The sequence below is a fragment of the Dicentrarchus labrax genome, unplaced genomic scaffold (assembly GCF_905237075.1).
Source record: "Dicentrarchus labrax unplaced genomic scaffold, dlabrax2021, whole genome shotgun sequence".
NCBI classification, from domain to species: domain Eukaryota; kingdom Metazoa; phylum Chordata; class Actinopteri; family Moronidae; genus Dicentrarchus; species Dicentrarchus labrax.
In genome coordinates, this window is record NW_026136704.1 from 27,803,895 (window position 1) to 27,830,071 (window position 26,177).

The 26,177-nt window shown below is 41.7% G+C and overlaps 1 protein-coding gene across 1 annotated transcript; it reads right to left on the reverse strand.

Moving 5' to 3' along the window:
• On the reverse strand, window positions 1–25,311 carry yap1 (Yes1 associated transcriptional regulator). The gene is made up of 8 exons (XM_051398170.1): window positions 24,553–25,311; window positions 23,210–23,445; window positions 13,198–13,316; window positions 12,351–12,464; window positions 7,149–7,315; window positions 4,629–4,756; window positions 3,332–3,444; window positions 1–2,849 (listed from the first exon to the last, which is right to left on the reverse strand). Exons 1-8 carry the CDS (start codon window positions 24,751–24,753, stop codon window positions 2,614–2,616), a joined length of 1,314 nt encoding a protein of 437 aa, XP_051254130.1. The 5' UTR covers window positions 24,754–25,311; the 3' UTR covers window positions 1–2,613.
• Window positions 25,312–26,177: the final 866 nt, after the last annotated feature.

The following is a 26,177-nucleotide window of genomic DNA, read 5'->3' on the forward strand; positions in this document are numbered from 1 at the left end:
TTACCACAAAGTATATTTTATTTCAGGCCAATTTCATATGAAGCAAGATATAATGTAACAGAATTTATTTTTCTAAAACACATGCACATATCTATCAAAAAAAATGAACAGATCATTACTGAATATAAATTCATTTCATGTGCATTTAGAAAACTCTAAATACAAAATCCTTTAACTTGTGTGATTAGTTCTTGCTACAATGACAGTCAACAGCTAATATGCTCCGAAAATTACACACTATGTAAGCATAAAATCAGGTTTGTGTGACAAAATCCGTCATTGCATCAAAATGAAAACTCTGTAGCCGTGCAATACAAGCACTGTAGTGTACCACTCATTTTAGTTGCATTGTTCTCACCAACACTGTTTATCCATCTTAAATCCATCATCAACACACGATTTAATGATCAATAAAATCAAAACTAAAAAGAGGTTTTTTCACACAGAATAAAAAAAATTGTTCATGTTCTCTGATCTACCTCCCCCCCCAATATTGTTCCATCAAGTTTATGCTACCAATTAAGTACTGGTTGGCAACAGAATCAGTGTGACATCCTGCAAGTCCTCAACCAAGGGCATGCACGGCAGGCTGATTACTCAAAGGTTACTGCAGTAATGCAAAGACGTAGTTGTGCTGTAAACATAAAAATAATGTGATTATGAGAGAATTGTCAGTGTGTTGTCTCCGCTGTGGCTGAAGCAGTTTCTTGCTCAGAGAGAATGTAAACATGGTGAGCGCTTTATAGAAGAATCACTTGCTTCTCTGTTCTGAAACCTCATCCTTAAATCTCAGGGTTAGTCACTCAAAACAACCATCTTGTCTAAAAAAAAAAAAAAAAAAAAAAAGAAGAAAGAAAATAATCTCTCAGCTAGACCTATTCAGACGTGTCCATTAACACTTAAAACCTACATCATTTTCTCATTAGCTTATACAGTGTGTTCATACAGGGGCTGATTTACAAATCATACCGTTCTCTGGACTCGGTGAAAATGGAAGCAAAAATAAGTGTTAGTGTCATTACAAAATATCTTTGGAATCCGCCACAACAATTCCTGACTGAGATAATAACTGATTGTTTCTTGATTATTTCACACAAAAAAATTCAACAATCTGCGTAACTCACCGCCGTCAGTCAAACCCTGGCCTTCTACACTACCCCTCGACATGACTCTTAAACCTGCTTAAACTTGTCCTTATTTCAACACACAGCACAGCATCGAGCGGAGGGCTTCGGGCTCCCTCCTTAGGAAGACACTTTCAAACATTGTAACCCTTGTATACTGTACGTTGTCACAAGGTTTAATTGATCGAAGAGCTATAGTTTCTGTTTACCAAGAGATCTGCCTTTTTGGTTAATATTTAGAATAGTAAAAGCTGCATGTGATCAACATATAAACAATAACACTAATATGTATATAGTAAATCAGAGACAAGAAGATCAGCTAAATGGTTAAAAAAAAGCCCAAACTGAATCAATCTGTGTCTTGGCAGACTTCATCTTGGTGAAGTGACGTGCTGTGATAACAGTCTACCCTGTTAAAATGTATTAATTCATCTATGAAAGAAGATAAAAACAAGCAAAATGCCATTTGATCTAAGCTATCATACATATGTAGTAACCTAAAAATAAAAGAATACTAAAAAGATAAAATAAAGAATGAATCATGAATTAGGCTTGGATAAGACTGAGATACAAAGAAACTAGGGTTTAAAAAAAAATGAACAGAAATCCCTAAATCCCCTTATAATGTTATTAAACAAAAATACAATTTTGATTATTGAACATTGGATAGAGGAAAATGTGGCTGACATAAATGAACACAGCCTAATGCTTGTTGCTGCATTATAGAAATTGTTGATGTTGCTCGTGTCTCAAAAAAATAACAACTGAAGGCACTTGATCTATCAAAGGTTTAACTTAGACTTGCTGGCACAGCCAAGCAGCAATGTAGTCGGTCCCCAGGCAACACCCCCCCCGCCCCCCCCCAAGCAAAGCCAACATGTTCAAACTGGGCCTCACATTACCTTTACTCCAAATCAGTATTGTTCTTTATGCTTCAAATACATCATTTTTGGTTTCTCAGGCTCGTTGAAAACAAACAACAAAAGAATAAAAACTTACAAGGCCAAATATAAAGCTACTTAAGCTAGATGCAATAGTCCCAAATACAGTGAAGTAGTGCTGATTCACACACTATATTGCGAGAAAAAGAGGCACCAGAGACTCCAGGTGATGAAGGCAGTCCTTGCAGAAGAGCACATGCACCCGCCCAGCTCAGCTATGAGGGGAGACCAGTGGGAAGGAGCGACCCCTGCTCTAGGTAAAGTTGCCCTAGATTCACTGACAGAACTGTGAAAGATTTGGGGACCCTTGCGTAATTGTCTGTTCATGGGCCAGCCTTGAAGACACAGACAAAATAAAGAGATAACACACCAGTGAAAAGAACAGAACAATACTGCCTCAAAAGAGGTTGGCCTTACACGCCGAAAAACAGAAGTCCAGAGACGCTCGCTGAAATGTCTTGTAAAAGCATCTATGAATCCTTCGCAGATTAGAGCAGGCAGCAGTTCAGAGTGTCGGGAGAGGAGTAAGAGCACCCTCCTCGGATCTTCTATAACCATGTGAGGAAGCTCTCCTTGTCGATCTTGGTAGCTACCAGCACTGACTCCATGTCGTTGAGGATGTCGGAGCTCAGGGCCTCCTGCAGACTGGGCATCAGCTCTTCGCCCTCCACCACCATGCTCTCACCCTCTAGGGTGCCCAGGTCCACGTCTGTCCCTGGAATGGCGTCCAGGTAGTCGGGAAAACGACTGGGCTGTGTTGCCATGGAGGGTGGAAGAGGGTCCCCTGATGAAAAAGGAAAAAAAAGATTGAATTATTTGACTGCTTTATGTTTGTACACAGGTATGAGCGGCCAGGTGAGGGGGAAAAAGCCCTGAATGTAATTATCAGCAGGAGATTTGGGGAATTTCCCGAGTATCACAGAGCCAATGTCATTATCAGCAGTTCAGTGGAAACAAAACCCGCTCATAACACTACTACTGTCAGTTCTACTAATTAAAAAAGAGCTGCATTATGAATCCCATTGCTTTTCATGGCAAGACTCCCAGGTGCCCATGCTAGAGCGAGTGGGAGAAGTTCGCCTGCAGGTCTTTCTACCAGAAAAGCTTTCTAAAACGTTGTGAAAGGCTCTTAACCGAAACTATTCCAAACCTAACCAAGTATTTTTGTTGGCTAAAACGGACCGAACTGCGACTGAAACTTGAGATGTCACAATACTGACCACGCTGTCTGAAAAGTGATCATATTGACTCTGTTTGCAGACTCACCTGTGTCCATCTCATCCACACTGTTGAGGAAGTCGTCTGGAGTGCGAGGGACGCTGTAGCTGCTCATACTCAAGCCGCTGTCTGTGCTCTCATCCCTGGAGTGGTAGGTCCCGCTGAAAACACACAGAAAAATAAAGAGCTTATAATTATTATCTGCCCAGCTAATATAACATCAGGATTTCCATCAAACTGACGGAATAAAAAGCTTTTTGTCGTCTCAGCGGAGTTTTTGGATGACCTCGATGACCTTCACTTAACTCTACTTTGAAACGGAACTACGTGAATCTAATTAACTGATCCAACAAAGCAAACACACTCAGTTATTAAAAGCACATAGGCTGGAAAGTAACAGTGTGGCCTTAATTCCCCCCGGGGGCCTTCTGCATACGTCCACATTTCAACAGTTCTATCTATTTGAATGACTATGGTGGCTAATCCACAGTGACACAGTCGAAACAGCGCTTCACTTTTTCGCCCTCAATTGCAGAATATAGGAAAAAGAGCAACGATGAATGAGGCAACAGAGAGACAAAGAGGCAGAGAGAAGACATTTGACAAGCCTATACTAATTAGCAGAGGAAAAATATGTAGGCAGAGTATGGCAGAGGCAGGATGAATGAGGCCATTGTAAGAGCAGGGGAGCGGAGGCAACAGGGGGAGGAGGGGAGATTAGGTTGGCCTGTCTACTGACTGGACCACATGTTCTCATGGCCTGCTTGCTATTCAGCCCTTTCCTCACGTCGTCCGCTCAAAGAAGAACTAGAGCTGGAACTGTGAGGAATGATTTCCCAGAATGCCACAGAGCAGCATTTATAAATAGTTCCTGCTGTCCTTTTCCTAAATGCAGCGGTTTTCAGATCTAGTTTTGGGGTTGTGTGTCTTTACCGCTCAAGCTGTACACCTCTACTTTGAACAAAGTGTGGTTTTATACGTTTGTTGACAGGTTCCACCACCATTTAGGTTCTGATTGCCTCTACTTCAGCAGTTGTACACCAGAGGTCATCATTGTGCAGTTAACTCCAGCACAGACCTGCTGGTCTGAATGAGTCATTACCATGTGAACAGGGTTAAGCCCAGACACTATCCTGTTTTTACTACTTGTGTAACTCAGGGAACTCTCCAGAGCGCAAACTCAAACAGGATACATTAAGTTTGACAAGCTGAACCAGAATGGGAGCCTTCGCCAAGTAACAAGTTACGTCAATCAGTGCACCTCAGCTGCAGTTGTACTGTGCATGGGGAAAATGTCACCCATTTGCTCCAAAGAGGACACGCCTGGCTTCTGTATGAAACCAACCTGTTGAGGAATGGGTCAGAGCTGTTGGCAGTCATGGTCCGGGCATCTTGGGCCATTGGGGAGGACACAGGGTTTGTGCCGCCATCTTGATCCATACTGGTAGGCAGCTGATTCCTTAGAGCGAGCTCCTGTGGACGATAAAGCACAAAATCCATGAACAACACAATCAACCCCACTCCTTACCTCAGAAGCTAAGTTACACACAGCTACAGCTTCATGAAAACTGCCTTATTCCACTGCTGCTGCTCTGCTGTCACTGCTTAAAATGTCACCTTAAAAAAAGGTCCAGTGTGTAGAGTGTGTAGGATTTAGTGGCATCTAGAAGTGGAGTTGCAGATCGCAACTCCCAAGTGCAAAGGAGAAACTATAGTGTCACTATCGACTGTAAAGCCAGAGTTTGTTCCTTCTGGGCTGCTGTAGAAACATGATGTTTCAAGATAGCAGACTCCATGGAAGGCAATCTGTAGATATAAAAGGCTCCTTCTAGGGTAACAAAAACAAAGATTCCCATATTCAGGTGATTATACACGAATAAAAATGTAGTTATGCATATTTTATCCTCTTTTTGCCAACATGTCCTCCTAAATGTTACACACTGGACCTTTAAGCGTTTAGACTGACTGCCAACATGGTGTTCGCCATTTCTCCCCATACATAGTGTCAAATTACATGTGTGTGTGGGGGGGGGGAACCACAGTTGCAGACAATTGTTTTCTACACATGCTGTATCAGATAAGGCTACGGATATGAAGTCATGTTCTTTTTCACCTCCTTCCCTCAAAGTCCTTGAACGGGAAGGTGAAAATGACTTGACCGGTGTCACCGTTTTGAGATCTCATTAAACTTTTACAGGGTCATAGACAACAACGGGGAGGCAGCCAATGGAATGTGACTTTTTTTAGTAAGCATGTAAAATTGCTGCTAGACACCCTAAGTGGTTGGTTGAAACTTTTATTGGTTGTGGTTGAGGAGAAATGGACACAATGTTCTGAGACAAAAAGATGAATAAAAAGCCCTTTATAAAGTAATAATGTATTTTCCTTCTTTCTGCTTTTATTTCACATCTACTGAGTGTTTCCTTCTCGTAACGACGATGTTTATCCCAGAATCCCATGCACACATGTAAACAATCTGGTTTTGATTAAGAGGGATTACGAGGGGTTGTGTACTGTAAACAACCTTTATGGTTTTATTGGCTCTCTTTTTTTGCATGACTGAGCAGCGTCAGCACTCGACTGCCACCATACATCGCCACCCGTTGTTCGTCATACTTTCTGCCATGTGGAATACATTTGGGCGTGGCTAGTATTGCCCCAATGTTGAACTCCCTACACAAGCACATAGCTTGCACAATTTCCTACTATAATCATGCTCCACTATATTTGCAAACACTGTATGGCCTCTGTATTCCAAACACGTATCTAAAAAGTTACAGGAATTTGGGGTTTACTGCAATAAAGTCATTGGCCTGATAGAGGAGCTCTTCAAATGAATACAGTCTGCAATCCCAGCTCCACAATTTTATTTTCCATTGAGCTCTTCGTGTAACTGGCAAGTGTGGATGTCTGAGGTTTGGATAAGTAAACCGATCATGTGTCTTTTCATAACTAATGTTTTCCTTACATAATTTATGAACTCTTTATCTATCACTACATATGTCGGGAAATCAGGCAGGAAGACAGGAAATACATAACACATGTTCTAAAATAACCACGGTTACTCCTTTGTTTACATGCATGGACACCAAGTTAGAACCCAGTTTAAGGCTTTGACTTGGCTAAGAAATTAGCATTCTCAGCAGAAATCTACCTGTGGTAACCAGGTTTCTCTTAATCATTTACCCCACTATGAAAACCATTTTCTTCCCCCTCACTTAAAATTTCATAAAGTCGACAACAACCAGGTTACTCAAGCCCAAAGTGCGTAATTTTATCTTTCAGTAGGGACAGTCCAGATGTCATCTTTTCCCCTGTAGAGCTGACTGCAAGTACAAACTCAGGTCACTTCCGACGCTGTGAACTTTAAACAACCCATGTGAATGGCATTGTAAACAAAGTCATCAGCCTCCTCATTCATAACCATAAAGCTTGGTTTGTGGTGACACAGCCTTGAGTAAACTACTGGACACAGCTGCAACACCCAGCGTGGGCGGCAGGGCGAAACATTGCTGTTCGCAGTGATAAAATAACCACATATGACTCATAAGACATAAGACATTGCAGGGCAGTGTAACAATACAGACTGATCAAAGGGGCCTAAGATCCACCACTATACATAGGAATGATGACTCAAAAAAGGGCCTGTTCATGATGTACATTACATTTTACAGCATAAACATTTTGCTGACCCCCCTATTCATCTAAGTGAGCAGTTAGGGATCCACTGTCTGACTACTGCACTGATGGACACATACTGAAAGTAATGACCTTTTGCCCTTTTTATGATACGTGGTTATTTGTTCCTTCATGAGTCCACAGTACTTTTGAATACTTTTTGAAATGCTTTAACTTAATTCCTAACCTGTGGTCTCTGCCGGAGGAGCTCCTGTTGCTTCAGTCTCAGCCTTTCCTTCTCAATCTGCTGCAGTCTCAATTGATTGTTGCCTCCCATGACTCCACTGTGGCTGGGAGGAAGCTGCCCTCCCTGCTTCACCGGAGCACTCTGGGTGATCCTCTGCTGGTTCAGGGCTGCAAAAGACACAGACAGGAGTTCAAATCACAACTGTTAGTATAATATGTTGCTTTTAAACTTTAAACTTAAATGTTAGGGTAATAAGATATGTACAGCTTCAACAATGTTCAATATTGGATATAAAAATAATACATATAGGATCTCCAGTGGATCGTGAATACACCAACATCACTGCAACTACACCTTTTAATGCTCTGCTGCATTTAAACCCTGCATAACAAGACTGACAACTTAAGAGTTTTTTCTACACGCCGAACTTGTAAAAGAGTGTAGCCAGTGCAGCAGGTTGTGTAGGACGAGTAAAGTCTCAGCACAAGTTTCCCACCTAGTGTCTGAAACAACCACTATTCCTGTAAGACCTGATCCCCTCCCACTCACTGACTAAGACAGGCTTTGTTAGTTGTGTGTTGCGCATTGCGTCAGTTATGACTTATCCTTTCATTGTGCGTTTCGTTTCTAAACAAAATCACAGATTATCTCTCAGGACCGACTGCCTCCTCACCCTGGCCTGATGGGTCCACTTCAGCTAATTTAATGAATGCAATATGAGCAAAGCGTGCAAATAAGAAATTCTTTTAAAACAGACCCACATCAATTTCTCTAAACACTGTACCGCTGTTAACTTTAATTTCAAAGTTCTTTTGCCCGACAAGTGTAATTGCATTGTGCACTAACAACCTAACTGCATGTTTACAATATCAGAACAAATGTGTGTGTATTGAAAACACAGCTGGTCCCTGGTGAAATCTTTGTTATTCTCTACTCTAGCGAGGGTGGGTCTAATAAACATGAGTATAAAGAAGCACAGCAATGCAGCAATCTATGCATGCAAAGTAGGTCACACGTTTTATCACAGTAGTAAAGAAAGAGAAGCAAATGTGCTTGACCACAAGGGGTGTAACAGTAATGGAACCAATGAGGAGCGCTGTTTGCTTATGCGCTTGAAGCACCAACCAAAACAAAGCCTTGACGGGGGCACAATTTTCATGCGGGGCTGCCTCTCTCTGTGCTGTCCTGCCCGCCCCGGCACCTTTCTCATCACCATTCAATCACTGTCTGTTTACACTATCTCAGGGGCTGAATGAACCGTGGCTCAGGGCTCTCCCTGGGAAGCTCTGGAGGCCCCGCCCTGCCCTGCCTTTCCGTCTCACCCCCTCCTTCCCTCCCTCTCTGTCCATGCTGCCTCCCCCAACAACCCCACCCCAGCACATACACATGCACACAGACACACACAGAGTCACGGAGCCGCCACCTCTTCTCTCTCCCACACACACATCAAGTGAAGCCATGGGAGAGTGTGTTAGTTCTCTCCGCTTCTTATCTTTGGCAGATACTGAAGCCTTTTGTGGCTCCACCATCAGGGCACCATCAGCTGTTTTCAAGGCAGAGGTGCTGCACATGGGCCATATCAGCAGCTGTAGATTTGTTAAGGCCTGAGCTTTGAAGAAGGGCACATATTAAAAAGTGAGGCATATGGAGAAAGACTCACTGATCTACAAGGCCTCATATTTAAGGAAAAATTCCCCATTTCAAACAACCTGTGTCTTTATTTTCCCTATTATTTCTATCCATGATAACATTGTGCCCATGTATGTGTCAACATTGCTAGCAGGAAGTCTGACAGGGCAAGAAATTACTATTAGCCAGCAAAACCTATTTGGAAAGTAAAGTTAAGGCTTGTTGTAAAATGATTACCTCAACCGTCCATTGCAAGTTGTTGATGAAATGTTGGCTTGTTTATATATGTCTGATCATCTGCCTGTTTTGTCTTTCTCGCCACAACTGAATTTACTTTATGTTGCTAGATTCAAGCATACACTCTGGGGAGTAACATGTTATCATAGCTGATAGAAACAAGTGTGTGGAGTTCTGAGGAAGAGGTGGTAATAAGAAGTGAGGGTATGAAAATAGATGCACTGATACACAAGATCTTATGTTGACAAATGCAGTCTTACAACAGAGTTTCTCTTGAACCACTGAGTCAAGGACTCCCTCACAGACCAAACAGCTCAGAGTAACCAATGTTACTGGAGGAACTATGCACAAACAATGAGCATATCGAAGCAGGGAATTACATCTGTGGGTGAGATAGGAGCGAAGGACAGGTTCAGTTCAGGGCCAGAGTGATAGCACAAAAAGGAGATCAGTCCAGGCTGAGACATACTCTGTGTGTGTGTGTGTGTGTGTGTGTGTGTGTGTGTGTGTGTGTGTGTGTGTGTGTGTGTGTGTGTGTGTGTGTCTGGAGGGGTTTAAGGCAGCAGCACATACGGGCGGTGATAGCTGGTGGGCCAGGCAGATAAGAGACAAGTTAATGCCGTCTGCCTTTTGTCTTCTTCACGCACTCCTGCAACACAACGAGCCAGCAACACAGGCCCTTATCAGACCATCACACTGGCATTACACCGCAACATCACCTGGGGTTAGGTAGGGTTGAAGGTGTGCCAGCAGTGGGAAGTTCTCTATGTGACCAGGGCGCTGCACCTTTGAAGGCTTTGTAAATATTTGTCTGCTGTCGATTTAACAAGTTTGAAAAAAGGCCCCTTCGTAAGGTGTTGTATTTCTAGCACTGAGATAAGCAAAGTGTAGAAACAGTCTGGCTGTGATACAAACACTGTTTTATCATCTTGTATAACAGTAAGGTCTGAGTAAAGCCAGCCTATGTTGACCTGGCTCTGCATGGCAAGGAGATGGAAAAAAAAACTGAGTCAGTCAGGAAACATCAACAGTGTATGAGAATTATTGTAGTACAGTGACAGGTTTTATCAATAACTGAAAATGAAAATCACCTGGAAGGTGTCACTGTTAAATGGTCAGTGCGCCCCAATTAGTCATTAGGGACTATTAGTTCAGTAGAAAGTAGAAGTAAGGTCAGTGGGTTATCCAAAGTAAACATGTCATTGTTTTTCCAGATGTAATTTCTCAATGATACCCCCCCAGAGCGGGTACAGAAATCTCAGAGGTTGAAATAAAAATTTAAAAGAATTAGCAGATAAACCCAACACTGCACACATAAATAGATACCTACATGGGCAAGTGGGGAAATATGAACTAACTCTTTACACTGGCTCACTGCTGCCTCATTACACTATGAGTATTTCATAGCGGTGACATCATTAATAAGATGCCAGCTTTTCTGGTGAAGTACTCAGACAGCAGAGGCAGAAAAACATCACATGACAGATAATTCAGCCATGAGTTTGGTAAATGGCTTTACATTAAGGCTTCAAAGAAATACATTAAACTCCCGGAGGATATCGGTCTTTTTGTGAACTCTGCTATCCTCCTAGTATGTTTTCCTTGCTGTTCATCCAGAGTACTACATCAAGAAAACAACATAACCACATAGGCCAGCCCCCTTTTGAACTCAGCCACAGTGCACTCATGGCTTGTTCGCTGTTCACCACCTCCTTGGATCTTAAAGAGGATGCATGCTTATCCCGTCGGCATTTTCCCTCTGTTCCTCCGTTTTTCTTTCTTCCCCTTTCGCCTTGCCTCTCCCTGCCCCCCACCTCCCCTCTCACATTGGAGTTCTTTGACTGAAAAGGTCTGGAACAGATTAAGAGTTGGACCACAGAATAAAGAGGCTGGCAGAGATTCAAGTCTGTCTGGAGCTAGAGCAGAAAGGGGCTGTGCCTGCATTGGGCCTCACGCAGGGGAAAGCCAGCCGGCAACAACCCTCAGTTAAAGGCACTCTGCTGCTTTTCTTCTCAAAGCTCAAATTAGCCTCCATTATCAAAGCAGCTGGCTTATGATTGGAGACCTACATAGCAGCAGTATAGAGGTTTTTGAAGCAGAGCAGCCCATTTATTTGCACAAATGTCAAAAATATGATTCAAAAATAACTGCAAAGAATAAAATGATGTATACAAGCACAGAGCCTCATTAACTATCAAGTAGTTTGAGGTGCATAGCACTTTGCAAACTTTCTCAAATCTGAAGGATCAAAAAGGTACAAATAATAACAGAATGAGGTATATGAAATGTATAAATAGAATTAGAATTAGTAAACACAGAGGAGATTTTATCTGATGTGGAACAAAATTGTGTTTGATGGCACATAATGAGTTAACATGGTCTCTTTCTCCCTCTCACTCGCTCTCAGGGGCCCAGCAGCCTTGTGTGTTCAAGACTTATAAATCTTCAAAGAGGTTTGCCGATCAGAGCCGCCATCTCTTCCCAGCTGCCCCACTCCCCTTACAACTCTGTTTTGAACTTTCCTGTCTGCCTTCAGAGTGGGACACACAATTGCTTGCAGAAAAACTGTCCTTCAAGTGCCCAGGCTCGATAAAAAGTAACACTAAAATTTAACAGGATAACAGCCTGCGTGCTGATTCGCACATGTTGCCTTTGTGAACCAGGGTGAGCTTCCCTGGGGAATGTTGCTGTAATGGAGGGATGGCACCTCAAGCGTAAATGAGTCAGAGTGACATAAGCAGGAACCTTCATCTCTGGAAGTCTTCCTAGTGCAGGAGGATTAGCTCATTCCCATGGCCACAGAGAAATCTCAACACATGTACCCGGGTCCTGTCACTTATTCACCAAACCTGGCCACCACACACTGAAAGCTAACTGTCAAACTTTAGCTTGGCCAGGGGGATTAATGACCAACTCAGCTGTTGCTCCAACACTAAAATGGCTGACAAAAGGTTAGGTGCAGATTTTGAGGGTGGGGGTTTGGTGAAATCTGTTTTCAACAACCAATGGTATGACTAGTCACTCCAAAACAATGCTGCACAGGGAAATGAACAATGAATCATATGGAACTGAACTCACTGTTACAAAAGTGGTGATGCATCTTTTATGGATTATCCAAAGCTTTCTACTAGGGAAAGTAAATTGCTGTCACAAAAACCAAATGTTTGAGAAACTCTTTACTGCAGAAGCAGTTCCTGGTAAAACTCCCTTGTTTACATTTTTAATACAACATTAACTAGCTACAAGGGCCTGTCTTGATTTAATAAACAGAACATACCTGGTATTTTAATAAATACCTAAACTAAAAAAAAAAATACAGATCTATTGCAAACTCACCAAAGCGTGGGTCAAGTCTTGGGTCAAGCCAGGATGTGGTCTTGTTTTTGTGGTTGATGTAGTAAATTTCACCCTCTGATGTAATAGCTTGTTCCCAGCCATCAGGGAGAGGACCTGAGGGACAACAGGCAAAAGTAATGTTGAAGAGATGCTGGTGGTGATTTTTATTTTATTTTATTTACATAACTGCATAACATATAGCAACATTACTCAACTATAATATATAATTAGGCATAACTACAGTACATATACATATAGTTATTATAGACACTCTTCTAAAGTAGGAGAAACAGTAGTATCAGATATATATCATAATATGCACGTAAAGGGCTAGGCTAAAGACAAATGACAGCATATTATTATCTTTCAGAATCTAATAAATCTTTTTTGTCTGTCACTGAAAACAAACAAGCCTGTTTGTCAACATTTAAAGCTTTTTTTTCCCCATTTACTTTTAGGTTGCCAAATGGAACAGTGACAAATTAAGAATACAGAAACTTCCTCTGTAAACTCTGTAATCTGTGAGTCACGGAGCTCCCAAACATGTCAGACAGGACCTGTCACGTTCTACCTCAGTCTTACCTCACCCGGGGCAAATTCCAACTGCATGGACAGAACTGAGGTACACCGAGTCTTAGTGACATGTAAGAACTAGACTAGACTGCTCCTGACTTCTACTGTATGTGGCATGAATGTAAGAAAATACCCAGAAATAATCTCAGGGAAATTCTGTGTGTATTACTTGAAAAAAAAATAATATATATGCTAATATATACCTTTTCTGAAATGCACAGTCTGTTCTGCTTCTATAGAAAAACTAAATTCAACTAAGTCAATATATACACACCACTGGCTGGGTTCATAAGGTTCTGTTGCTGGACTGGCACGGAACTGGCCGGGGCAGCCTGGTTCATCTGGAGCAGGGCCTTGCGAGGATCCTGCCAAGTGGTGGTCTGATCAATGTGACTGTAAGGAGAAAAGATAACAAAAAAAAGTCAGAAGAGTGACCACCAATGTGTCAATGTTTTCAGTAATTAGTAGTTCAAACCAAGGGCAATATCAACGCAAAGCAGTGGGTCACATACAGGAACTGATGACTCAGAGCAGTTTCAACAAGCTCTTTGATGAAAACACTAAATCTAACTCCTTCTTCCTGTAAACGATGACTGTTACAGGAAGACAAACTCAGCTGTGTCTGTTTGGACCCAGTCTGAGCCCCATTTCAATGTGGATTCACACAAGGATTTAATCTAAGGCTCAGACTGGGCTATTTTTCCATGTAATTCACTTAAAATTGTGTGTGATGAAGCAGAATGAGAAACTGACCACTGTACTGAATTATTAAACAAACCAAACAGTAGGAAAATAGGCAAACATCTGTTAGCTGTCATAGGTACTCACTTTTTTTTTTTTTTTTATGTCTAAGAGGCTATGATTGGTTTCAAAACAACTATTGTAATGTCAAACAATGTTGCTCCATCTATTTTATGGCTCGTCTTTGCTGGGACAGGAGTGGGGACCGGGGGAGGGGGCATTGTGTGGCATTCTGTGAAGGCATTGATAATTAGTGCTTTGTTGGTACTTGTTGCTTGATTAAGATGGAAAGCTAATACAGGAAGCCCTCCTCTCCCGAGCAGGACCCTCTCTATTGAGGGAGGGTCAGTCCCAGGGCTCAACGCAGGGGGTCCTTTTTCCTGGAAGTGGCTCGGACACTGTGGAGTGTCAGGGGCTTTAACAATCTGGCGCCACATTTACAAAGCTTTCACCTGCTTGACAAAGGCACAGACTGAGCTACGACCTAAAACCCCACTATTCACTTGTTCTTTTTTTGTTGTTTTTTGAAACATCCCATTTAAGAGAACCCCCTCACCTCAAACAAACAGGCACCGACTCCAGCGGCTTGTTTATGCAATACCACCGACTTTATGTGGATTATTTCAATACACATGACAAAAAATAAAGACTTTGTTTATAATGCAGTCAACTATTTCCCTCAGCAATCGATCTATTGTGCCCTGCAATCATCATGTTCTGGATGTGTTCTTCCAGCCACTGACATTCTTTACAACTCGCTGTTAGTTTGATCCCAAAACGCCATTAGCCCAGATTTTGGAACAGCTGGGTGAAGTGAGAGATTCAGAGAGTTTCTCTTGGCCTCTGCGGTAATCCCAGCCTGCCTGTCTGCTCTCTATCCCAGGCCAGAGAGCGAGAGGGCCTGACTCAGCACTCCTCCCCCCCCACACAATGCAACCCATTTTGAAGCCCCCTCTTGTTTATGCTTTAGTGATCAAAGGAGCTGCCAAATCCCCTACCAAACCCTCCCCCAGCCCTCACACACACACACACACACACACACACACACACACACACACACACACACACTCTCTCTCTCTCACACACACACACACACACACACACACATACACACACAAACACCGCAAACCAAGCAAAATAGCTGGAACTGCTCAGATTGGAGGGGCCCCTTGAGAAAGAGGGGTCACAGGGAGCGGGGTGAGACAACTACAGAAAAGAAAAGAAAAAAGAGTGAAAGAGGAAAAAAACATCTACGGAAGCAATCCCTCTGAATTCCATTGGCTGCATGAGTTGCTGTGGTCCTGTTACACTCCGAGCGCCCGCCCTCCCCCCTTCACTGCCTCCTTCCCACTCTGGAAACTATGACATTTATTATAGAGGGGAGGGGAGAACAGGGGAGGAGACTGGAAGAGGAGCACTGGGATAAGGCAAGGGAGGTCTTATCGTAAATGAGAAGCCTGCACATCCTGGTACACCAATACCGAACAGAGAAGCTACAACTGGAAAACACTCATGGAAATATACAACCTCAAAGCCTCCAAGATCTCTGATTATAAATTCTTCTCCACCCCCACAGTCCTTAGCTTCTCTTAGCACAGATAAAAGTACAAATATTGAGTTTTCTATCAAAACTTAGCTTGGGAGGCTAACTTTTGTAGCTCAAATCAATCAAAACAGATGCAAACAAAGCTTCAGTTCAGATTATAATCAAAAAGTCAGTGATAAAATACACACACTATAGGAGCTTCCAAGTCAGCGCTGCACTGTATTCAAAGAGCCTGTATGTGAGAACTCAGAGAACTGGTAAATGAGTTACCAAGTCCTAGTAATTCATCACCAGGTTTTAAAACTAAAAGATAATCCATTCACTCAACCTACCCCGAACCCTATATGGCCACGGCTACACACCGCTTCCTGTAGGCGAAACATAAAACAAAACAATGTCATGGCAACTGTTGGGACGGCTGGAGGCCACCAGTTGCTGTTAGGAATTGCTGATGATCTGCAACCTCCACGGTCACAACTGCTCGGTGTTGTCTTTACATGTCTCTGACACCACGGCGAGCTCAGCAGGACAGCCGACGCACCCTCCCCCAACTTCCATCCCCAGGGCAGGGCAGTGGACACAGAGCAAAGTGGTTGTGGATCAGGCCTCTTTCACACTAATGCAGTTACATCTGACAATGTTCACGATTCACATGCCCAAGATTTTCCAACCACACTAAAGATACTTTTTATGTATCCATCACTGGTCGAAAACACAAAAAGCAGACAGCAACATTTTTTTTACTAGAGGGTCGTTGTCCAAATTGACATGCCAAAATAGTGAGATGACACTTCATGTAAATCTTTTCATTTCTGTGGTTTCTGCAGCTTTCCACAATTCAAAAGTGCTGTTTGTTGTTCACAAAGTAGACATGAATGGAGTGGAGTGCATTTCTTTCAAATCCAACTACATTTTTGAATGAAGAATATGTTTTTTCTGATGTTGACCATTCTGTTAGTCAAACCCTACACTAGCTTATTCAGGGGATAACTGGCTGTAAATGGCCAGGTACTGCAGAAAATGAGAGCAATGTGGTTCTAACGTAACCCATTATGAAGTTGGTTGCCCACACAAGCCACAGTGCTGTCATGGACTGTGGCTTAGCAGAGCACAGAGTAGGACTCTTGATCCTCCCAGGCACTTGACATCTCCTTGACTGATAGCCCAATTATCAAGGTGGCGTTTATTATGCCAGCGTTATTTATAACGAAGGAGGGAGCGGGACCTTTCGCATTAAGGCTAAACTTGACTTTGCTTAAATGATTTGCCATTAAACTTTTTCTGTTTAGTGCCTATCACATAGAAGCTGTTCCCCACTGACTTTTTTTCTCATTCAAGATAGAACCTCTCTCTTAGTAGTTCAATGTGTATCTGAAAGACTGCGACTGAATCAAACGTTTTTTTTCCCCCAGATTCAAAGAGCAAGTTAGCAGAGGTTCAACATCCCTAAAGAAATCCAAGTGAAGAAGTCTGAATGTTGCACTTGTTGTTCACAGACCTCATCTGATTACAGTAGTATGACAAACAAACCTAACACAGAGAATGCCTGTTTACACCCATGAAAACTGTGGCGTGTACATCTGGCTTTGAGGAGAATGTTCTATCCAAAAATAAGTCAGCTCTGTGGTTTAAATGTCTCCAAATAAGCTCTGCTACCTGCCAAAACAGCAGATCAAAGCTAGATCTGAGGCAAGATTGACTGTTTATTCCAGTGAAATTGTCTCTCAAAGCCAGACGTCAAAAGCTGCATTTCTCTGGTGTAAAACGGGAGTGAAGCTATGGGGAATGCAGCAATGATGAAACACACCCCACAGCTGAATTGTCAAATGTTAAAAATGGGATCCTCAGGCCACAGTGCTCCACCCAGGGAGTATATGCTTGGAAGTTGGTTGAATGACTAAAGAGCACACTGAGGGAGGCCAGATGTAATCAGGCCACTAAGATGAGGATGACCACCTCCACTCTAGTTGACTGGGGATGCCTGGCTGCCTCTCTATCAGCAGGACATCATCAAGAGAGATTATTGGGGCAACCTCTGTGACCCTATTGTGGCTTTAAGTTTCCCTTTGAAGGAGGGTTTGTATCATCATACTTCCTAACGAAGCAACTAATTCAAAGTACAAGGACTAAGTGAGGTTCAGTTTTACTGCCGATTTTTTTTTTTATATTTTAATATTTTATATTTTTTCAAAAAATGTATTTAAAGAGGAATGTCTTTAAGTATCGTTTTATGGAGTACCATGTAAGATTAATTACTATGTTGACTGCACTACATAAGCAGCAAATTTCATATATTAGTAGACTACCCTGCAATATCACACTTACTCATGAGTAAACACATTGAAATAGTAAATATAGCAAATGTATGCATGCTGCATCTGGCAACATATATAAAAGTGTTTCTGTATTTTGTTATTCAAGTGGTGCTCAGTTCCCATAAGGTGCAACAGTTTGAGTCATTTTGGGAACTTTAAACCCCACCTGAGAGGGTCCACTTCTCAGATACTACATCTCTGTGGAGATGCCCTCAGTGACAGTGGAGGCATTGATGTCTGGAACAGAGGTGTTACATCAAGACTTTGGTAAACACTAGCCTGACTTTCTCACAGTCCCATTTGTGTACTGAGCTGACAGGCCCCAGTTGAACAGGAAGGGCCTTGTCTGTGTGTGGTCAATAAACCAAAAGTTTGTCAAACACAAAGTTGCTCCAAATGAGAGCTTCACGCAGGCTTACAGCCCAGTCTTCCCAGCACCATTTGTGACTGACCAAGTGGCCTCGGTTCATAACAGCTTAGTTTGAAATCCAATTTGAGTATTTATCCCTTCAACCTTTAAGCAGAGTTAAAGCAAATTAGGTAACAGCTGAAACTGAAAATATTTAGGTTATACATATGTTTTGTATGTGAGATGCTGAGTATGATATCAGTGTACGCCCAAGCTTTAAAACTGAAGTCCATTTTAGACAATGGACAGACAGTCAACACTGCTCTGATACAAGACGTTTATAACAAATGTGGTCCAACTTTAAAAATCTGGCCAGGTTACTGACAACTTTCTTTTACACAGCATAAGGCAAACATCTGGGGTCTTTGACAGAATTAAGTGTTCTATTTTAACAACCACAGCATTTGCGTGGGTCTCACAATGGACTTTGGGTATTCAAATACGCTTTGGGCGTATATTTACACATGAAAAAACAAAAGTTATTTTACTTATCCCCTTACAGCAATAATGATAACCACATGGCCACTGATGAGCAGTTAGTCTTGTAATGTTTAAAACGGACAAAAATAAAATACTGCAATTGTAGTTTTTCTTTGCACAATCGGAAAATGCTGCAAATTTTAAAACAAGTACCAACCATTTCTGTTTTACACAAGCTTATTATTACTGTGGAGGTACAATCGGCTGCTGTAAATCCAAACATAATCTCATCAGCACTACACAGATATTGACTGCATAAAATGAAAGCGTAAGGTCCAAGTAAGACTTTGATCTTTCCTGCTTTAATAGGGGGTTTCTTTGACTTGTATTCAGTACAACAGATGTTCAGGAAACCCCGGATAGTGTACACTGAAGCTAGACTAGCTATCAGTCTGTTTAATGTTCCTGGTTAACCAAGAGTGTGCAGCTTTACAGTGTAAAAACACAGGAAACATAATCAGTAATACCCTATTATACAAAACAAAAGGTCAAAATTAAAACTCTGGTCACAACTACTTTGATTATGTAAAATCACTGTTAAGTTAGGTGTGGAAAGACACAAGTCAACCATTCTGGTTGTGGGGAAACCAGGCTCATCAAAACAGTTTAAAATCCAATTGGTAAAAGACAAAAGTGTCCATCAACACATAGCTCTACCTGCCCCTGAGGGCAGACAATGGCTACTCCCCCAAAGCTTTCCTCTGCTTAGGGCTGACTTCCCACGGACTAAAAGCTCATTGAAAGCTGCATTTAATAAGCGCCCGGAAACAGTGATTACCCCTCCTAGTTTACCGGTGTGTCTAAATTAGAAACCTTCATTAGTTTATGACCCAGCCCTGGAGACCAGCCCTGCCCCCGTCCCAGCACCAAGCAAGGTGACCCAACCTCCCTGCCCCTGCTGTCATAAATCAAAGGCCACTGCAAACTGCTGGAAGAAAGAGGAGGAAAGGTCAACAGACTTTGTTGACATTCTCCCAGTACTCTCTCAGCTTAAGGTTTTTGTTTTTTATGTTAAAGCAGAAAAAATAGAGATTGTTTGTATCAGACTCCTATTTGCGTTAGGGCTATGACGATCAATTTTGTTCATTTTTTGTACACAATTTCCAGAGCCTAAGGTGATCATTTTAAAATTTTAACAATTTAAAAACAGAAAACTGAGAACTCAAATGATTTACTAATTAATTCAACAGTAATCACTATTCAAGAGAAATAAACACTGTTAAACACTGTTACACTAGATCAATCATCTATTATCACTGATTATAATTTACGCCACACTCCTTCCCTGACAGGGGCTGAACATTTCCGTTGTGAAGAACATGGTAAACTCTCAAGAAAGGCGCTGCCCTCACCGCCATCTTTAAACTTCATGTCAACCATTTGTCTATTTTGGGAAGGCTCACATGAGTCTCAACAGGCCTGTGGTCTGAATAAAGATCACTGTTTCACTGCCGGGACAAAGGGAGGGCCGGAGTTTCTCTTGGCCCCTCTTCTAGTCATCTCCACATGGCTGCCATTTAACTCCATTGACACAAAAGAGGCACCATCACAGCGCCAGGGCTCCATTCATACCAAAACGCTTTTAAAGGGAGTGGGACATCGGCATCCGTGGGTCGGCTGCAATTTGCTTAGGCCGATCATCCCCAACTATATGATCCCAGTGTTCTAAATAAGTGGGAAGGAGAAACAAAATCTGAAAAGATAAATAAATAACTTTCCCCCTGAGTTGATATATCTCTAAGGACAACAGCGGTCACCTGAGTGAAATGTGAGCCCCCACTCTCGGCTCAACTCTCCTAGCTGGTGACGGACTCCCCACCCCCACCCGTCCACCCACACACACACACACACACTCTCTCGCTCTGATTCACTCCTTCTGCAACTTGTCTCAGTCAGACAACCCCGTTTATAAATAGGGGGGCGTCTTTTCCAGCAGCTCTGCTGAGGCCGCCTGTATTCCAGATCAAATATCTGCACTTTGATGTGCGGTGTATGGAAGATGTCTCCTCGAGTTTTCCTGTCTCGAACACAAACACTGTGTACTCCACTTACTCTAGTTGTACAACATGCCGGTTGATACTCAGTTCTTTAGAGAGCTGCTCAACTGTTTTCCCCAGGTTAACATCAGTTTTGCTTGTGAGTAAAAAGTGTGATGCTCTGGTTATGGAATAGACTAAGCAGGGACTCGCTGTAATCTTTTTTTTTAATGTATTTTCTATGATTTTTTAAGAACAGACTAGAGTTTATTTAGAGAATATTCAGGATTTAGAGTAAATTGTTGTTTTTGTAACATGATGATCTGTTGACATATGGTACAAATCTAAATTGTGGAAATGTCATATTTTATGGTTTTATTGTGTGTTTATCAGGGATTAAGGACTACTGTATATGTGTTAGTGAAATGCTCAGTCTGCAGATTTCTTCCAGCTGGTTGAGTAAAAAAGACTTGAGCTGTGTTTTAGTTTGCCTCTTCTTCCAAGCTGCACACAAGTTTTTGAATCACAGTTTAAAGGTTTGTGTATTAGCTTATGTTGTTTGTACCAGATCTCCTCTCACAACTGCAAGAAATAATTGATGCATTTCTACAAACAGCAACAAAATGCTTAAACTATACAAGATTACAGTTTAGTTTAGAAAAGCCAATTTTGTTTACAAAATTGCTTCATTGTCTGTAGCTCAGTCAGTTTCTAAACAAAGTCAGTGTTCCTGGGAGAGTCTATGAGAATGGTGTTTTCTCTCTCCTACCCCCAAGTCCTTTTGTACAATTTTAGAAGAGCCTCCTCAAAACTGGCCAGATGTTCTCCAGATGTGAGACCTTAGAACATCTGGTACTGAAAGCTCTTTTTTGATCCAAGTAAATTTGAGGCTATCATGTTTGTTCGGACCCGCGTCAGAGAGTAATATTTCCTCGAACTGCCAACACGTTGCGTTTAATAGGAGTCAGAATGACGACTTTCAATGTCACATCATCTCTAAACATGATGTGCTGAGCATTTCAACAACTCTGGAACATTTCACAACGAGCAGATTATCTTAACATAAATTGTTGACAATGACGTCACTTTTATGAATAATTCAACCCATCTTTTCACAGAACTACAGAGAATTGATGCATCATGAGACTTATAAATACACAAGAAGGTAATAGAGAATAAAAAGAAAGTCTCACAATCCAAAAGAGTTACAGATAAACTATGTGACAAGCCTCAAGGGCTCTGGTATACCTGCTACCTACTATTTAAAAAGTTTACTTTGCATCACAAATGTGGACGAGATCTGCTGGTTAGCAGATGATTTTTGCAGAGCTGTCTGTCCTTTGCTGTCTGGGGCAGCTACAATGGTCCATTGTTTCTAAGGAAACCTGAGACCAAGAAAAGGAACACTACATACAGCAGCAGTCCCTCAAAAGACTTCTCTTGTTTGCAGAGGCCACCAAATTTAATAACCTACAATTTAACTATTGCAATTGTCTCTTTTTGTGCACACTGGCTGCCATTGTGCACTGCAGCAGATTTGCAAATTATTGTCAGCATAATGTATACTGAACAGAGCTGTAGTATGAGAGTCCGATCTCAAGACCACTTGTCTGGTAACTTGGGACTTGCTCGAACTTGTCTTGGCCAGTACTGGAAGCTTAAATTTCCCTTCTTCCCTAAAAATCGTAAAATAAGTTTTCAACCTGTGCTTGTAACGCTCAGTAACATCTCTGGTAGGTATATGCAGTATATATTGGGGCTGATAAATTATCAGTTGATAAATGTGAAATTCAATTCAATTCCAATATTAAAATCATAGCCGAGAAGTTTATTTTGAATTCTTAGGACATTTGATAGCCTTTAAATTCCACATTGTTTGTTTTCGTTGTGGTAACAATAGTGATGCCAGTTAGACTTGGTTAGGTCAGAGCTATGGAATATTAAATCATCCATCTTTGCTTACTACATCGTAGCCTTTCTTCCCATCAGGTGTGCATGTTATGAATTTACAAAAATGTGGAATTACTGGTTCTTTTTGGTATTGGCCATGAGAAGCAGGTAATTATCGGTTATCATCATCATATGACAAAAAAGACATGACTAAAATTGTCTTGTTTGGTAAAAAATTAAGGAACGCAAATTTTCGACAACAGGGATAAAATAGTTGGGTCATCTAGTAAGGATGGGAACAAAACACCAACTATGAATTTTCAGTTTGCTGCAAGTTTGAGAGCAAGGCTTCCGAAAAACTTTGCTAGAGTTCCATAACAAGAGCCGACAGCATCTCACTTGCATGGCAGATAAAAGGGCTGCTGACAGCCCTCCTCCTGGGCCTTGCTGGTTCTTGTACAAAACATGAATGCTGAGGCAAGTCAGGTCATTGGAAATCTGGTGAACCACAATGTATCATGTCTCAAAAACATGTGCACCCACTCACTGCACACTCCAGTGCAACTGCTCTTTAACAAAAGAACAACACTGACGTAGGTACACACATTAACCATGACAATTAGCTTTAGTCTTTGTTCTGTTATACTAATAAATACAATAATTTGTATAGGTGCAAGTAAAAGTTGATTTCTGATCCACTTTCCTGATCAGTCAAGTGAAGAAAAGAAACCCTTCATCAGAATGTCAAATAATAACAGTAGCATGTAGAGATGTCTGGAGGACTATGTGCTACACATAAATAGAACCCTTCATTTACTTTCAAAGTCATCCATTCATTTACAAAAACCCATTATTTTAAGTTGTAAAGATTTGTCCTAGGACTGTAAAATGAAAGAAACAGTGTTGACACTTGTTGCCAGCATACTTACTTGAGGAAGTATCTCTGGCCAGAGGCAGTCTTGGCCATCTCCCACCCAGGGGGCAGGGGCACGTCATCAGGAATCTCATAAGAAGATTGACGGAGATGTTGTGGGGAGGCACCTGCTGGGGGCATGCCAGACAGGGAGCCACCAGAAACAGCTCCCGAAAGCAGGGAGGCCGGGGATGAGTGTGCACGGACATGGTGGGGTGTCAGCGCTCCACCACTCCCAGCATCAGTACTGGCCTGTGTTGGAAGAAAAGCAGTATGAATACAGTCCCATAGACCTGTCAAATAATGTGATTCCCCTCAGGCACTTCTTAATTTTACCAAATTTCCTCTTACATTGTTATGAAGACAATTAGGTTTGTCTAAAACCTAAGCTTGTTTGAATATCTCGAGTTAAAAATGTTGAACAGAAAAAAACACTGTATTGTATTTGAGGCCAGTCCACAGACAATGGGCACATACCATAAATGGTTATTGATTGTTATGGACTTCAAATCAGTCTACATACATTAACCTGATTTAACATTTCAGTCACTTGTCATATATTATAATCCCTGCACATACAGGAAGTTATCTAAATGTTGTCTAAATCCGAGGATGGGGGGGGATCCAAGGCCTGTGTGGGGACATAGGAGGGCACAGACTTTGCTGCAACGCATGCGCACTGACGACAAAACTCTACTGAGACCACAAGCAACAGTTGTGGGGGACGATAGGGGGAGGGGGGGTAAATAGGACCAATTCAACAATCGTAAGATTTTTGATTGCAAATCATCAAAAGGAAAAACGCCGTTTTAGAGACTCCCTTTGATTATTTCCACATGAGTGCTACCCACAAATAAAACATTTACACAAGTGCAAGTTAACTTGTCCCGAGTAGGTTCAGCCAATCTGACAACTCACTAGTAATACTCCTCTTCTGCAGATCCCTTTTTTTCCATTAATAAGGCAAGTAATAAGGCCAAACAAATGGCTTTGGCTTCTTTATAACTTTTACGCACAGGGCCCAAGGGCCTGTTTTGATAGTGATTATACCAATGTAATTATAACTTGTTTGGAACTCTGGATCAAATGTATTGTATTAAAAGATGAGTACTGGGTAAATGATCATTTTTAGTGCAAATAATAGATAATTCTGTATCCTACATTTTACGACGTGACAACCAACAGCCTCTCAAAGCAAAGTGGTAATATCCTAAAGGCTATAAACAACTTCTAAGTGGGATAAAGTAACTAATAACTGACTGTACCAGTCACGTACTGTAGGCCTGAGCCCCCACAGGATGGGCCTCGCTTTAATCGTGATTTCTGGGAAGGGGCAGAGGAGAGACAGGGCGGGCTTACTTGTCTGGAATGGGACTTTGGTTCAGGAGGTTTGAAGAAGGAGTCTGGCAGCTTCCTCATCCTCATGGGTACGGAAGGGGGGACGATAGTGTTTTTCGGGTTCATCACGGCGCTGAAAAGCGCCTCCAGGTCGGTCTCAGAGTCGCCCCGTACATGGACGATTTGGTGTCCGGCAGGAGGGTTATGCTGGCTCGGATCCATTGCCCCAAAACAGTCTGCGAACTGTATGTGTCCGAAAATGTTTTGTTCAGAAACTCACAAAAAGAAGTTTGAGCCAATCCCAAACTTTTTTTTTTCTTCCACACAGCAGGAAAGCAGGAAATATCGACGGCACTCAGTAAAAGTTATCCCGAGTCATTCTAAAGTTTAACAGTCCAGTACTTTTTCTTTTTTTTTCTTTCCCCAAAGTGTGTTAGCTGTCGAAATCTGCAGTGAAAGACAGCGTTTTCCTGTTGTTTCTTGCTGGCATACTTGTGAATGTAACAAAGCGCATATCTACTCCACACTGGAATCTGTGTTGTCGTCCCGGCCCCAACTTTTCCAAAAAAAAAAAAAAAAACGCAGACGCAGCCACAAAAGACGAAAAACACAACAAACGCGAGGCTGGAAGAGTCCCACTCTCTCTGCGTTTCGGCCAAGCTGACGCTGTTAGTGAATATTCGTACAAGAAAGATTCATAGTTCGTAGAACAAATCTCCGCAGCTCACTTTCTAGAAAAAAACTTTTGCTCCAGTCGGGTCTAAACTTTGGGCAGGACATCAAACTTATGACTCATGGGATGTCTGCCCAAGAGGCGGGACTTGCCTTTAATTGGGTCTTTAAAGGTACAGTCAGTGCAGCCCAGGGGCCCGACAAGGTCCAGGGGCCTCCAGATTTATTTATGCCAAAGTTTTCCCGTTTACACCAAAGCATGAACTTCCATTAGATAAATACGAACCAATATTTGATAACATATATGTCACAACTTTAGCTAAGATGTTAAAACCCTCTTTCCTTAAACCTCCATTTGACAGGAGTTTGACAGACTCCATATGACATGGTGACTTTTGTTGTTGTTTATTTAAGCTGGAGAAACTGAACACTCATTCTTGCACATTAATTAAATCATCCGGGCAACAATTGCTGAATTAAGGTAGTCCTATTCCCATTTTGGCAACCCCATGGAAACGACAAGGACCCCTGCTGATCCCTGATTTTCCAGCTGGAGCCCACTTGGGAAAACATTGAATTATGGCTCATTTGCAGACCAAAATGTAGAGTGTTAAGTATATAGAAAAAATACAATTTATTTATATAGTTTCAGAATTTCTTCAGACTCACTTTTAAAATCCTATTTGTTTTTATTTCTACAGGTTTATGCATTTTAAGTGCATTTACATGTTACATAAAAAAAATTGTTTATTTATTTATAAAAAGGTGTGTGTATGTATATGCTTCTCAGTTTTTATGTGTAAAATATCATACATTATGGCTATGTATGATAACGCATATATTTACACAACTCAGTGATTTGAACAATAATCCAAAATCCAAAACACACTTTCTCTCATCACTATGCATAATGGTACTATTTCTTTCTCTTTCTCTCTCTCTCTCTCTTTTTTTTTTTTTTTTTTTTTACAGTG